This window comes from Scyliorhinus canicula, chromosome 3, assembly GCF_902713615.1.
Source record: "Scyliorhinus canicula chromosome 3, sScyCan1.1, whole genome shotgun sequence".
Lineage (NCBI taxonomy): Eukaryota > Metazoa > Chordata > Chondrichthyes > Carcharhiniformes > Scyliorhinidae > Scyliorhinus > Scyliorhinus canicula.
In genome coordinates, this window is record NC_052148.1 from 4,240,658 (window position 1) to 4,257,094 (window position 16,437).

The window sequence follows — 16,437 nt, forward strand, 5'->3', positions numbered from 1 at the left end:
CATCATGATGAAAAATTCTAACATATTATGTCGCTCATCACCAAGAGTCTTGCACAACTAGATTGCCAATGATTCCATTTACACAGTACCCAGTCTCGCATGGCCTGACCTTTCATTGGTTCCTCAACATATTGGTCCAGAAAAACACCCCGTATACACTCCAGGAATTCCTCTTCTGCATTATTGTGGCTGATTTGTTTTTCCCAATCAATAGGCAAATTAAAACCATCCATAATTATAGATGTTCTTTTATTGCATGCCTCTCAAATTTCCTGTTTAATGCCATTCCCAACATCAGCACTGCAGTTTGGGGACATACTACATACAACTCCCACTAATATTTTTTGCCTCTTGATGTTCCTCAGTCCTACCCATACCGATTCCACATTGTTAGAGCTAATATCCTGCCTCACTATTGCAACAATTTCCTCTTTAACCAGCTCTGCAACTCCAGCACATTTTACTTTTTGTCTCTTCTTCCTAAACACTGAATATCTCTGGACATCAGTTCCCATCCCTGGTCACCTTGAGGCCTTAGCTCAGCGATCCCAATTATATTATACGTGTTTACGCTTTAGTTCCTCCATTTTCTTGTGGATGCTTTGCGCATTAAGGCACAGAGCCCTTCAGCTTATCTTTTTAACATTACCTGTCTCACTCCCAGTGTTTTTCACTGTGACCCTGTTTGAAACTGGCCTTGGTCTCACTGACTATCACTTTTCTTATTCCTCTTTTTTCCTTTAGTTTTTGTCCTTGTTTCCTCTTCCTCTAACTCCTTGCATTGGCTCCCATCCCCCGGTCATTTTAGTTTGAACCGTCCACAGCTTCATCAATCCCGGTGCTGTGCAGGGGTAACCCGTCCAGTTTGTACTGCGGGGGGATCATATAGAAACATATAAATCTATGAAGGGAATAGATAGGATAGATGCGGGCAGGTTGTTTCCACTGGTGGGTGACAGCAGAACTAGGGGGCATAGCCTCAAAATAAGGGGAAGTAGATTTAGCACTGAGTTTAGGAGGAACTTCTTCACCCAATGTGTTGTGGATCTATGGAATTCCTTGCCCATTGAAGCAGTTGAGGCTCCTTCATTAAATTTTTTCAAGATAAAGATAGTTTTTTGAAGAATAAAGGACTAAAGGGTAATGATGTTTGGGCGGGAAAGGGGAGCTGAGTCCACAAAAGATCAGCCATGACCTCATTAAATGGTGGAGGTCCTAGTTCTTATGTTCTTATGTACTGGTCCCACCTCCTCCAGAACCGGTCCCTCATGCCCCAGTAAACTGAAATCATCCCCATCACACCATGTCTTCAACCACGTATTTATCCGATACATCCTGCTCTTTCTACTCTGACTAGCACGTGGCACTGGTAGTAATCCTGAGATCACTACCTTTGAGGTTCAACTTCTCAAATTTCTTCCTAATTACCTATTTTCTGCATTTATGTACCTCCACCTTTGGCTATTTACCCTCTCCATCCAGAATGTCAAAACAGATCAAAGATCTGTACGTAGACAATCGAACCGTCTCTTTCAATGCAGTTTGGTTAAAGATCTGTCTGTAGGCAGACGAGCAGTGTCATTCAGTACAGTTCCATAGAACATTGAACAGTACAGCACAGAACAGGCCCTTCGGCCCTCGATGTTGTGCCGAGCATTGTCCAAAACCAAGATCAATCTGTCCCACTCCCTGTCATTCTGGTGTGCTCCATGTGCCTGTCCAATAACCGCTTGAAAGTTCCTAAAGTGTCCGACTCCACTATCACAGCAGGGAGTCCATTCCACACCCTAACCACTCTCTGAGTAAAGAACCTACCTCATATATCTCTCCTATATCTTCCACTCTGAATCTTATAGTTATGCCCCCTTGTAACAGCTACATCCACCCGAGGAAAGAGTCTCTGAATGTCCACCCTATCTATCCCCTAATTATCTTATAAATCTCTATTAAGTCGCCTCTCATCCTCCTCCGCTCGAAAGAGAAAAGCCCTAGCTCCCTCATCCTTTCCTCATCAGACCTATCCTGCAAACCAGGCAGCATCCTGGTAAATTTCCTTTGCACCCTTTCCAATGCTTCCACATCCTTCCTATAGTGAAGTGACCAGAACTGCACACAATACTCCAAATGTGGTCTCACCAGGGTCATGTATAGTTGCAGCCTAACCCCGCGGCTCTTAAACTCAAGCCCCCTGTTAATAAACACTAACACACTATAGGCCTTCTTCACAGCTCTATCCACTTGAATGGGAACCTTCAGAGATCTGTGGACATGAACGCCAAGTTCTCTCTGTTCCTCTACATTCCTCAGAACCCTGCCGTTGACCCTGTAATCCGCATTCAAATTTTTTCGACCAAAATGAATCACCTCACACTTATCAGGGTTAAACTCCATCTGCCATTTTTCAGCCCAGCTCTGCATCCTATCAATGTCTCTTTGCAGCCTCCAACAGCCCTTCACCTCATCCATGGCTCCACCAATCATTGTGTCATCAGCAAATTTACTGACCCACCCTGCAGCCCCCTCCTCCAATAAAAATCACAAACAGCAGAGGACCCAGCACTGATCCCTGTGGTACCCCGCTGGTAACTGGGCCCAGCACTGATCCCTGTGGTACCCCGCTGGTAACTGGACACAGCACTGATCCCTGTGGTACCCCGCTGGTAACTGGACCCAGCACTGATCCCTGTGGTACCCCGCTGGTAACTGGGCCCAGCACTGATCCCTGTGGTACCCCGCTGGTAACTGGGCCCAGCACTGATCCCTGTGGTACCCCGCTGGTACCTGGGCCCAGCACTGATCCCTGTGGGACCCCGCTGGTAACTGGGCCCAGCACTGATCCCTGTGGTACCCCGCTGGTACCTGGGCCCAGCACTGATCCCTGTGGTACACCGCTGGTAACTGGGCCCAGCACTGATCCCTGTGGTACACCGCTGGGGACTGGACCCAGCACTGATCCCTGTGGTACACCGCTGGTAACTGGGCCCAGCACTGATCCCTGTGATACCCCGCTGGTAACTGGGCCCAGCACTGATCCCTGTGGTACCCCGCTGGTAACTGGGCCCAGCACTGATCCCTGTGGTACCCCGCTGGTACCCAGCACTGATCCCTGTGGTACCCCGCTGGGGACTGGACCCAGCAATGATCCCTGTGGTACCCCGCTGGTAACTGGACCCAGCACTGATCCCTGTGGTACCCCGCTGGTAACTGGGCCCAGCACTGATCCCTGTGGTACCCCGCTGGTAACTGGACCCAGCACTGATCCCTGTGGTACACCGCTGGTAACTGGGCCCAGCACTGATCCCTGTGGTACCCCGCTGGTAACTGGACCCAGCACTGATCCCTGTGGTACCCCGCTGGTACCCAGCACTGATCCCTGTGGTACCCCGCTGGTAACTGGACCCAGCACTGATCCCTGTGGTACCCCGCTGGTACCCAGCACTGATCCCTGTGGTACCCCGCTGGTAACTGGGCCCAGCACTGATCCCTGTGGTACCCCGCTGGTAACTGGGCCCAGCACTGATCCCTGTGGTACCCCGCTGGTAACTGGGCCCAGCACTGATCCCTGTGGTACCCCGCTGGTAACTGGGCCCAGCACTGATCCCTGTGGGACACCGCTGGTAACTGGACCCAGCACTGATCCCTGTGGTACCCCGCTGGTAACTGGGCCCAGCACTGATCCCTGTGGTACCCCGCTGGGGACTGGGCCCAGCACTGATCCCTGTGGTACCCCGCTGGTAACTGGGCCCAGCACTGATCCCTGTGGCACACCGCTGGGGACTGGACCCAGCACTGATCCCTGTGGTACCCCGCTGGTAACTGGACCCAGCACTGATCCCTGTGGTACCCCGCTGGTAACTGGACCCAGCACTGATCCCTGTGGTACCCCGCTGGTAACTGGGCCCAGCACTGATCCCTGTGGTACCCCGCTGGTAACTGGACCCAGCACGGATCCCTGTGGTACCCCGCTGGTAACTGGGCCCAGCACTGATCCCTGTGGTACCCCGCTGGTAACTGGGCCCAGCACTGATCCCTGTGGTACCCCGCTGGTAACTGGACCCAGCACTGATCCCTGTGGTACCCCGCTGGTAACTGGGCCCAGCACTGATCCCTGTGGTACCCCGCTGGGAACTGGGCCCAGCACTGATCCCTGTGGTACACCGCTGGTACCCAGCACTGATCCCTGTGGTACCCCGCTGGTAACTGGACCCAGCACTGATCCCTGTGGTACACCGCTGGTAACTGGACCCAGCACTGATCCCTGTGGTACCCCGCTGGTAACTGGGCCCAGCACTGATCCCTGTGGTACCCCGCTGGTAACTGGGCCCAGCACTGATCCCTGTGGTACACCGCTGGTAACTGGGCCCAGCACGGATCCCTGTGGTACCCCGCTGGTAACTGGACCCAGCACTGATCCCTGTGGTACCCCGCTGGTAACTGGACCCAGCACTGATCCCTGTGGTACCCCGCTGGGGACTGGACCCAGCACTGATCCCTGTGGTACCCCGCTGGTAACTGGGCCCAGCACTGATCCCTGTGGTACCCCGCTGGTAACTGGTACCCAGCACTGATCCCTGTGGTACCCCGCTGGTAACTGGACCCAGCACTGATCCCTGTGGTACCCCGCTGGGGACTGGACCCAGCACTGATCCCTGTGATACACCGCTGGTAACTGGTCTCCAGTCTGAAAATTTTCCATCCACCACCACCCTCTGTCTTCTATGTGATAGCCAGTTACTTATCCAACTGGCCAAATCTCCCTCAATCCCACACCTCCTGACTTTGTTCATGAACCGACCATGGGGAACCTTATCAAATACCTTACTAAAATCCATCTATATGAGATCAACTGCTCTACCTTCATCTACACATTTAGTTACAACCTCAAAGAATTCAATCAAATATGTGAGGCAAGACTTACCCTTCACGAATCCGTGTTGACTATCCCGGATTAAGCTGCATCTTTCCAAATGGTCATAAATCCTATCCTTCAGGACCTTTACCATTAACTTACCAACCACCAAAGTAAGACTAACCGGTCTATAATTACCAGGGTCTTTCCTATTCCCCTTCTTGAACAGAGGAACAACATTCGCCACTCTCCAGTCCTCTGGCACTATCCCCGTGGACAGTGAGGACCCAAAGATCAAAGCCAAAGGCTCTGCAATCTCATCCCTCGCCTCCCAAAGAATCCTTGGATATATCCCATCTGGCCCAGGGGACTTGTCGACCCTCAGGTTTTTCAAAATTGCTAATACATCCTTCCTCATAACATCTACCTCCTCCAGCCTACCCGCCTGTATCACACTCTGATCCTCAAAAACATGGCCCCTCTCCTTTGTGAACACTGAAGAAAATAATTCATTCAACGCCTCTCCTACTTCTTCTGACTCCATGCACACGTTCCCACTACTGTCCTTGACTGGCCTTATCCTCACCCTGGCCATTTCTCACATAAGAGTAAAAAGCCTCGGGGTTTTCCTTGATACAACCCGCCAAGGACTTTTCATGCCCCCTCCTAGCTCTCCTAAGCCCTTTTTTCAGCTCATTCCTTGCTACCTTGTCACCCTCAAGCGATCCAACTGAACCTTGTTTTCCCATCCTTATATACGCTTCCTTTTTCCTCTTGACAAGACATTCAACCTCTTTTGAGAACCATGGTTCCCGCACATGGCCATTTCCTCCCTGCCTGACAGGGACATACCTATCAAGGACACGCAGTATTTGTTCCTTGAGCAAGCTCCACTTTTCATTTGTGCCTTTCCCTGACAGTTTCTGTTCCCATCTTATGCTCCCTAATTCTTGCCTAATCGCATCATAATTACCCCTCCCCCAATTATAAACCTTGCCCTGCCGTATGGCCCTATCCCTCTCCAATGTAATAGTGAAAGACACAGAATTGTGGTCACTATCTCCAAAGTGCTCTCCCACAAACAAATCTAACACTTGGCCCGGTTCATTACCCAGTACCAATCCAATGTGACCCCCCCTCTTGTCGGCCTATCCACATATTGTGTCAGGAAACCCTCCTGCACACACCGTACAAAAACTGCCCCATCCGAACTGTTCGTCCTATAGAGGTTCCAATCAATATTTGGAAAGCTAAAGTCACCCATGACAACTACCCTGAGACCTCCACACCTTTCCATAATCTGTTTTGCAATTTCTTCCTCAACATCTCTATTACTATTTGGGGGCCTATAGAAAACTCCTAACAACGTGACCACTCCTTTCCTATTTCTAACTTCGGCCCATATTACCTCAGTAGGCAGATCCCCTCGAACTGCCTTTCTGTAGCTGTTAAACTATCATTGATTAACAATGTTACTCCTCCACCTGTTTTACCACCTTCCCTACTCTGACTGAAGCATCTCTACCCCGGAACTTCCAACAACAATTCCTGTCCCTGTTCTAACCATGTCTCTGTAATGGCCACAACATCGTAGTCCCAAGTACCAACCCACGCTCCAAGTTCGCCTACCTTATTCCAGATGCTCCTTGCATTGAAGTAGACACGCTTCAACCCACCTTTCTGTCTGCCAGTACACTCCTGCAACCTTGATACCCTCCTCAGTACCTCACTACTCTTAACACTGGCTTCTGGACCATAGCTCGTTTTCCCAGCCCCCTGACAAATTAGTTTAAACACCCCCCGAAGAGCCGTAGCAAATGTCCCTCCCAGGATATTGGTATCTCTCTGGTTCAGGTGCAAACTGTCCTGTCTGTACAGGCCCCACCTTCCCCAGAATGTGCTCCAATTATCCACGTACCTGAAACTCTCCCTCCTACACCATCCCTGCAGCCACGTGTTTATCTGCACTCTCTCCCTGTTCCTCACCTCACTAACTCGTGGCACCGGCAACAAACCAGAGACGACAACATGGTTTGTCCTGGCTCTCAGCTTCCACCCTAAATTCCTGTTTTAAATCCCCGTCCCTTCTCTCTCCTATGTCGTTGGTACCGATGTGTACCACGGCTTGTGACTGCTCCCCCTCCCCCTTAAGGATTCTGAAAACACGGTGTGAGACGTTACGAACCTTGGCACTCGGGAGGCAACATACCATCCGTGAGTCTCTTTCGCTGCCACAGAACCGTCTATCTGTCCCTCTAACTATCGAGTCCCCAATAACTATTGCTCTCCTGCTCTCCCTCCTTCCCTTCTGAGCCACAGGGACGGACTCAGTGCTGGAGATCCATTCACCATGGCTGACCCCTGTTAGGGCCAGGGATTAGAGAACCCCAGAGTTCACCTGACCCATAATTATTATTAGATTGAGGTATGGGGAGCACACAGCCCACTCTACAGGTGTGGAACAGCAGAAATAGAAAGTATTTTTTAAAAGCAAAACAATATTTATTCTATGAACGCAAGTTAACCTTGTTAAAACATACAGTGAACATCTTAGCATCCATTCATTCAAACACAACCCCCAAAGAATACAACACTAAGTAATCCTTTAAACTTTCCTTTTAACATCCATACGACTTAAAACACCTTTTACCAGAAGCACATCAGGTTAAAGTAACTACTGTTATTATTTTAAATCACCAGGATCGATTTGCAGTCTTTCGATTGCAGAGAGAGATTGATACCCCTTCTGGCTGTGACTGCAGCTATCCAGCTCTGACAATGAAACTAAAACACACCCTGCAGCCTGTTCAAAAACAAACGTAAAAAGCTGACAGACAGCCCAGCTCCACCCACTCTCTGACATCACTGCAGTAATAAACACCCATTTCGTAAAGTTACTCTCACTACAGATATTTATATACACACCCATTTATAAACACCTATTTCTTAAAGGTACTCTCACGTGACCGAAGCCTGATTAGTGGCACGAGGTGTAAATTGCATTCTTCTGACAGAAGCTTAAATAGTGTGAGTTTAGTTCAGCTGGGTTCTATCTAAGAGACATGAAGCGCACACTCAGTAAGCTTTGGGCACGGTGAAGTCGAAACACCCTGAGTGAGTGAGACCGCTAGAGTGGGAATTTGAACCTGGTAATTTGGAGCAGTGGGGGTAATTCAGTTCAGAGTGGGGGGAGAAGCTTTTCTTCTGGCTTTGTAACTGTTAATCTGAAGGGAGAGATCCAGAGAGCATCCCGGGAAGGTAAGTGATACAAATATCTTTGCAAATTGTTGGGAAAAAAAAACTGAAGTGACATCACTGTAAAGCTGTTACCTGATTGGCCAGTAGGAAATCTGTTATATTTGGTAAAAAGAACATTGAAAAGAAACTAATTAAAACTTATTAATTAACTTGGGAGAGGAGGACCGAAACCTGAGGGCAGAGATTAGTATTTATCAATTAATTTTCCAGTAAGAATCTAGCGTCAGGGCCATATAGTTAATTCTAACTCAATCTGATAATAATTCAAGTATTTAATTTAAATTAATTAACTAGTCCTTAAATGTCACTCAGCGGGGTGCAGTGCTCCAACTGTGAGATGTGGGAGATATGTGACGCTTCCAACATTTTGGTCGACTACATCTGCAGTAAGTGAAACCAATGGCAGCTCCTCACAGACCGCGTGGTTCAGTTGGAGCAGCAGTTGGATGCACTTAGGAGCATGCAGGTGGCGGAAAGCGGCATAGATAGGAGTTATAGAGAACGTGGTCACACCCAAGGTGCAGGCAATGGGTGACCGCGAGAAAGGGCAGTCAGTTAGTACAGGAATCCTCTGTGGCTGTCCCCCTCTCTAACAGGTAGACCGTTTTGAATACTGTTGGGCGGGATAGCCAATCAGGGGAAAACAACAGCAGCTAGAACAGTGGCACCACGGCAGACTCTGATGTTCAGGAGGGGAGAGCAAAGTGCAGGAGAGCACTAGTTATAGGGGACTCTATAGTAAGGGGCACAGATAGGTGTTTCTGTGGAAGTGAAAGCGACACCAAGATGGTATGTTGCCTCCCTGGTGCCAGGGTCAAGGATGTCTCTGAACAAACACAGGACATCCTGAAGGGGGAGGGTGAACAGCCAGAGGTCATAGTGCACATAGGTACTAACGCCATAGGCAGGAAGATGATGAGGCCTTGCAGAAGGTGTTCAGGGAGTTAGGCAGTCAGCTAAAAAGCAGGACCTCCAGGGTTGTAATCTCAGAAATACTCAAAGAACAAAGAACAAAGGAAAGTACAGCACAGGAACAGGTCCTTCGGCCCTCCAGCCTTGTTACAATATTACAATAATCATGGGGGACTTCAATATGCAGGTAGACTGGGAAAATCAGGTTGGTAGTAGGTCCCAAGAAAAGGAATTTGTGGAATGTCTAAGAGATGGTTTTTTGGAGCAGCTTGTGACAGAGCCTTTAGGGTACAGCCATTCTGGATTTGGTGATGTGTAATGAGGCAGACTAGATTAGGGAACTGAAGGTGAAGGAACCCTTAGGGAGCAGTGACCACAATATGATAGAATTCACCCTGTAGTTTGAGAGGGAGAAGCTGCAATCAGATGTAACGGTATTACAATTAAATAAGGGTAACTACAAAGACATGAGGGAGGAGCTGGCCAGAGTTGATTGGAGAAGGAGCCTAGCAGGGAAGACAGTGGGAAGCAATGGCAGGAGTTTCTGGGGTTATTCAGGAGGCACAACAGAAATTCATCCCAAGGAGGAGGAAAGATGCTAAGGGAAGGACAAGGCATCCATGGCTGGCAAGGAAAGTCAACGGCAGCTTAAAAACAAAAGAAAAAGCATACAAAGTGGGGAGGATTAGTGGGAAGCCAGAGGATTGGGAAGCCTTTAAAAGCGAGCAGAGGACAACTAAAAAATCAATAAGGCGGGAGAAGATGAAATATTAGTGCAAGCTAGCGAGTAATATAAAAGAAGATAGGAAGAGGTTTTTTTCAATATATTAAAGGTAAGAGAGAGGCAAAAATAGACATTGGACCCCTGGAAAATGTGGCTGGAGAAGTTATAATAGGAAACAATGAAATGACAGAGGAACTGAATAGTTACTTTGCATCAGTCTTCACGTTGGAAGACACCAGTGGGATGTCAGAGCTCCAGGTGAACCAGGGGGGAGTGGTGAGTGCAGTGACCATCACTAAGGAGAAGGTTCTGGGGAAACTGAAAGGTCTGAAGGTGGATAAGTCACCTGGACGGGATGGACTACACCCCAGGGTCCTAAAAGAGACAGCTGAGGAGATTGTGGAGGCATTAGTGATGATATTTCAGGAATCACTGGAGGCAGGAAGGGTCCCAGAGGAATGGAAAGTGCTAATGTAACACCCCTGTTTAAGAAAGGAGGAGGCAAAAGACAGAAAATTATAGGCCGGTTAGCCTGACTTAGGTCATTGGTAACATTTTAGAATCCATTATTAAAGATGAGATCGCGTAGTACTTGGAAATGCATGGTAAAATAGGACTGAGTCATCACGGCTTTGTCAAAGGGAGGTCATGTCTGACAAATATGTTAGAGTTCTTTGAGGAAGGAACAAGGAAGTTAGACAAAGGAGAACCAGTGGACATGATTTATTTAGATTTCCAGAAGGCCTTTGACAAGGTGCCGCATTGGAGACTGTTAAATAAGTTAAGAGCCCATGGTGTTCAGGGTAAGATCCTGGCATGGATAGAGGATTGGCTGACTGGCAGAAGGCAGAGAGTGGGGATAAAGGGGTCTTTTTCAGGATGGCAGCCGGTGACTAGTGGTCTGCCTCAGGGGTCTGTGCTGGGACCACAACTTTTCACAATATACATTAATGATCTGGAGGAAGGTACTGAAGGCACTGTTGCTAAGTTTGCAGATGATACAAAGATCTGTAGAGGGACAGGTAGTATTGAGGAAGCAGGCGGTCAGAGTCAGCATGGATTTATGATGGGAAAATCATGCTTGACAAATCTGTTGGAATTCTTTGAAGATGTAACCAGTACAGCTGACAAGGGGGGGCCAGTCGATGTGGTATATTTGGACTTTCAGAAGGTGTTTGACAAAGTCCTGCATCAGAGATTATTGTGCAAAATTAAAGCGCATGGGATTGCGGGTAGTATATCGAGGTGGATAGAAAACTGGTTGGCAGAGAGGAAACAAAGAGTCGGGATGAATGGTTCCTTTTCAAATTGGCAGGCAGTAACTAGTAGGGTACCACAGGGATCGGTGCTGGGACCCCAGCTATTCACAATATATATTAATGATTTGGATGAGGGAACAAAATGTAACATCTCAAAGTTTGCAGATGATGCCAAGTTAGGTGGAAGGGTGAACTGTGACGAGGATGCAGGGATCCTACAGCATGATCTGGACAGATTGGGCGAGTGGGAAATCAATGGCAGATGCAGTATAATTTGGATTAGTGTGAGGTTGTTCACTTTGTACGCAAAAAACAGGAAGGCAGATCACTACCTGAATGGTTGTAAATTGGGAGAGGGGAGTGTGCAGCTGGACCTGGGTGTCCTTGTGCACCATTCGCTGAAGGTAAGCAGGTGCAGCAGGCGGTAAAGAAGGCTAATGGTATGTTGGCCTTCATTGCGAGAGGTTTCGAGTATAGACGCAGGGATGTGTTGCTGCAATTGTACAGGGCCTTGGTGAGGCCACACCTGGAGTATTGTGTGCAGTTTTGGTCTCCTTCTCTGAGGAAGGGTGTTCTTGCTCTCGAGGGAGTGCAGTGAAGGTTTACCAGACTGATTCCAGGGATGGTGGGACTGTCATATGAGGAGAGATGGACGAGGTTTGGATTGTTATCGCTGAAGGGGGCATCTCATAGAGACTTATAAAATTCTAACAGGACTAGACAGGGTAGATGCAGGGGAGATGTTACCAATGATGGGTGTGTCCAGAACCAGGGGTCACAGTCTGAGAATTCAGGGGAAACCATTTCGGACAGAGATAAGGAGACATTTCTTCACCCAAAGAGTGGTGAGCCTGTGGAATTCATTACCACAGGAAGTAGCTGATGCTAAAACATTGGATATATTCAAGAGGCGGCTGGATATAGCACTTGGGAGAATGGGATCAAAGGCTATGGGGAGAAAGCAGGATTAGGCTATTGAGTTGGATGATCAGCCATGATCGCGATGAATTGCGGAGCAGGCTCGAAGGGCCAAAAGGCCTCCTCCTGCTCCTATCTTCTAGGTATATTCGCTGTATCATTATCCTAGGTCTCTGGATTACTATGATGTGCAGATGCCAGCATTTCACCAGCGGAAGCAGCAGTGCTCCGAAAGCTAGTGAATCGAAACAAACCTGCTGGACTTTAACCTGGTGTTGTGAGACATCTTACTGTCAATTACTAGTCCAGCAAAAAAGCCACAATTCCACCACCTCCCCTGAACTGCATTGAAAGTGACTTCACGTCTCTCTGTCGACAGATTTTTAATTGAACAGTGCTGAAAAAGACTGCAAGTCCGTCTCCAGCTATACGTTTAACAGACCAGTATTGAAGGCGCCTGCTAGTCTGTAAGTAGAGAGGTTTTCAACTGAACTGTTTTGAAAGGGACTGCTAGTCTGTCGACAGGCACATCTCAATAATAATAATTGTTTATTGTGAGAAGTAGAATAGTAGAGTATTGCCACATTCCAGTGCCTGTTCGGGAAGGCCGCTACGGGAACGACCTCTGGCTGTTCAAGCTCCCCCTTCAGGATGTTCTGTGTTTGTTCAGAGACATCCTGGACCCTGGCACCAGGGAGGCAACATACCATTCTGCAGTCTCTTTCACTTCCACAGTAGCACCTATCAGTGCCTCTTACTATAGAGTCGCCTTTAACAATCGCTCTCCTGCACTTTGCCCTCGCCTGCTGAACATCAGAGCCAGTTGTGGTGCCACTGTTCTGGCTGCTGTTATTTTCCCTGATAGTCTATCCCGCCAACAGTATCCAAAATGGTACACCTGTTAGAGAGGGGGACAGCCACAGGGGATTCCTGCACTGCCTACCTGCCCTTTCTAGCGGTCACCCAACTATCTGCCTGCACCATGGGTGTCACCACATCACTAAAACTCCTATCTATGATGCTTTCCGCCACCATCATGCTCCTAAGTACATCCAACTGCTGCTCCAACAGATCCATGCAGTCTGTGAGGAGCTCCAATTGGGTGCACTTCCTGCAGATGTAGTTGGCTGAGACGCTGGAAGCATCACAGATCTCCCACATCTCACAAGTGCAGCACTGAACCCCACTGACCAACATTTCTATCATTAATTAAATTATTTAAGAAAATTAATTGAACTCTGACCTTCACTTATCGCTGCAGATAGCCAAGCTAGGCGTTATATCACTGACCTTCCCAGAATGCTCTCTGGGTCTCTCTCTGCAGGTTAACAGTTACAAAGCAAGACAAAAGAAAACAAAACAGAAAGGGAAAAAGCACCTCGTCCCACTCTGCACCGAATTAACCACACTGCTCCAAATGACCAAATTTCAACCCGCTCTCTGGCTGCCTCACTCAGGCTGTCTCCCACTTCACGTGCAGTTTGCCAAAGATATGTTTGCAGACTGACCAGCAGTTTCTTTCAATGCAGTTCAGCTAAGGATCTGTCTGTAGACAGAGGAGCAGTCACTTTCAATGCAGTTCAGTTAAGGATCTGTCTGTAGACAGAGGAGCAGTCACTTTCAATGCAGTTCAGCTAAGGATCTGTCTGTAGACAGAGGAGCAGTCACTTTCAATGCAGTTCAGTTAAGGATCTGTCTGTAGACAGAGGAGCAGTCACTTTCAATGCAGTTCAGTTAAGGATCTGTCTGTAGACAGAGGAGCAGTCACTTTCAATGCCGTTCAGCTAAATCATAGGATCATAGCACTAAAGCAAAGTGACAACACAGAACAAGACCATTCAGCCTCTGCAGATACAGGAACTTTGAAAAAGAGTTTAGGGTCTCTGCCTCCACCATCAACATGGGCAGCGAATTCCAGACACCCGCTACCCTCTGCTGAACAAACGATCTTCCTCCTGCCCCTCTGCACCTTCTGCCACTTGTCCTGAATCTATGTCCCCTGGTTCGAGAGTTCTCCACCAGGAGAAACAATTTTATCTTGCCCACACTCTTTTTCCTCATAATTTTGTACATCTCAATCAAGTCACCCATGAGCCTGTATACAGACGAGCAGTCTGTTTCAGTGCAGTTCAGTTGAAGATCTGTGTGTAGACAGACCAGCAGACTCTTTCAATGCAGTTCAGGTAAAGATGTGTCTGCAGACAGTCTAGCAGTCTCGTTCAATTCAGTTCTGGACAGAATAGCACTTTCTTCCAAAACTGTTCAGCTAAAGATCAGTCTGCAGACAGACCAACAGTCTCCATCTATACACTTAAATGGACAATACACTCTGGAGCATGCAGATCCCTGAAAGTTGCCACCCAGGTTGAGAGGGTTGTTAAGAAGGCGTATGGTGTGTTATCTTTTATTGGTAGAGGAATTGAGTTTCGGAGCCATGAGGTCATGTTGCAGTTGTACAAAACTCTGGTGCGGCTGCATTTGGAGTATTGCGTGCAGTTCTGGTCGCCACATTATAGGATGGGTGTGGAAGCTTTGGAAAGGGTACAGAGGAGATTTACAAGGATGTTGCCTGGTATGGAGGGAAGATCTTACTAGGAAAGGCTGAGGGACTTGAGGCTGTTTTCGTTAGAGAGAAGAAGGTTAAGAGGTGAATTAATTGAGGCATACAAAATGATCAGAGGGTTAGATAGGGTGGACAGTGAGAGCCTTTTTCCTCGGATGGTGATGTCCAGCACATGGGGACATAGCTTTAAATTGAGGGGAGATAGATATAGGACAGATGTCAGAGGTAGGTTCTTTACTCAGAGAGTAGTAAGGGCGTGGAATGCCCTGCCTGCAACAGTAGTGGACTCGCCAACACTAAACGCATTCAAATGGTCATTGGATAGGTATATGGACTATAAGGGGGTAGTGTAGATGGGCTTTAGAGGGGTATCACAGGTCGGCGCAACATCGAGGGCCGAAGGGCCTGTACTGTGCTGTAATGTTCTATGTTCTAAGTTTTGGGATGGTATGAATATCAGGAATATTAATGTTCAAATTTGACTACCTTCTGACAGTATCGCTGTTCCTATGAAGGATCCATCAGAAGCCTCCCTGGATCCCAGGTCTCTGCGAGCATCTGCTCCGGACTCAGGTACCAAACTTACCATCCCTTTGCATATTGTGGCTCTGCTAAATGCAAATAATTAACAGAACTAATTAAACTGCAGCCCGTTAGGTCAGGTGGGTAAGGATTACTCACTGTGTAACTGTACTGGCTTGTGTTTATTCAGCAGGGTAAGGATTACTCACTGTGTAACTGTACTGGGATGTGTTTATTCAGCAGGGTAAGGGTTACTCACTGTGTAACTGTACTGGGATGTGTTTATTCAGCAGGGTAAGTGTTACTCACTGTGTAACTGTACTGGGATGTGTTTATTCAGCAGGGTAAGGGTTACTCACTGTGTAACTGTACTGGGATGTGTTTATTCAGCAGGGTAAGGATTACTCACTGTGTAACTGTACTGGCTTGTGTTTATTCAGCAGGGTAAGGATTACTCACTGTGTAACTGTACTGGGATGTGTTTATTCAGCAGGGTAAGGATTACTCACTGTGTAACTGTACTGGGATGTGTTTACTCAGCAGGGTAAGGATTACTCACTGTGTAACTGTACTGGGATGTGTTTATTCAGCAGGGTAAGGATTACTCACTGTGTAACTGTACAGGGATGTGTTTATTCAGCAGGGTAAGGATTACTCACTGTGTAACTGTACTGGGATGTGTTTATTCAGCAGGGTAAGGATTACTCGCTGTGTAACTGTACTGGGATGTGTTTATTCAGCAGGGTAAGGATTACTCACTGTGTAACTGTACTGGGATGTGTTTATTCAGCAGGGTAAGGATTACTCACGGTGTAACTGTACTGGGATGTGTTTATTCAGGAGGATTATGATTACTCACTGTGTAACTGTACTGGGATGTGTTTATTCAGCAGGGTAAGGATTACTCACTGTGTAACTATACTGGGATGTGTTTATTCAGCAGGGTAAGGATTACTCACTGTGTAACTGTACTGGGATGTGTTTATTCAGCAGGGTGAGGATTACTCACTGTGTAACTGTACTGGGATGTGTTTATTCAGCAGGGTAAGGATTACTCACTGTATAACTGTACTGGGATGTGTTAATTCAGCAGGGTAAGGATTACTCACTGTGTAACTGTACTGGGATGTGTTAATTCAGCAGGGTAAGGATTACTCACTGTGTAACTGTACTGGGATGTGTTTATTCAGCAGGGTAAGGATTACTCACTGTGTAACTGTACTGGGATGTGTTTATTCAGCAGGGTAAGGGTTACTCACTGTATAACTGTATTGGGATATGTTTATTCAGGATGATAGGGATTACTCACTGTGTAACTGTACTGGGATGTGTTTATTCAGCAGGGTAAGGATTACTCACTGTGTAACTGTACTGGCATGTGTTTATTCAGCAGGGTAAGGATTACTCACTGTGTAACTGTACTGGGATGTGT

The 16,437-nt window shown here is 47.6% G+C and overlaps 1 protein-coding gene across 1 annotated transcript in view; it reads left to right on the forward strand.

Annotated features, from left to right (window-relative positions):
- The window catches only part of LOC119963597 (disintegrin and metalloproteinase domain-containing protein 12-like), a 604,211-nt gene that overhangs the window by 323,357 nt on the left and 264,417 nt on the right, over positions 1-16,437 (forward strand). The window contains exon 6 of the mRNA XM_038792928.1: positions 14,980-15,056. Coding sequence (XP_038648856.1) covers positions 14,980-15,056 — 77 coding nt within the window. The remainder of the gene's footprint in view (positions 1-14,979; positions 15,057-16,437) is intronic.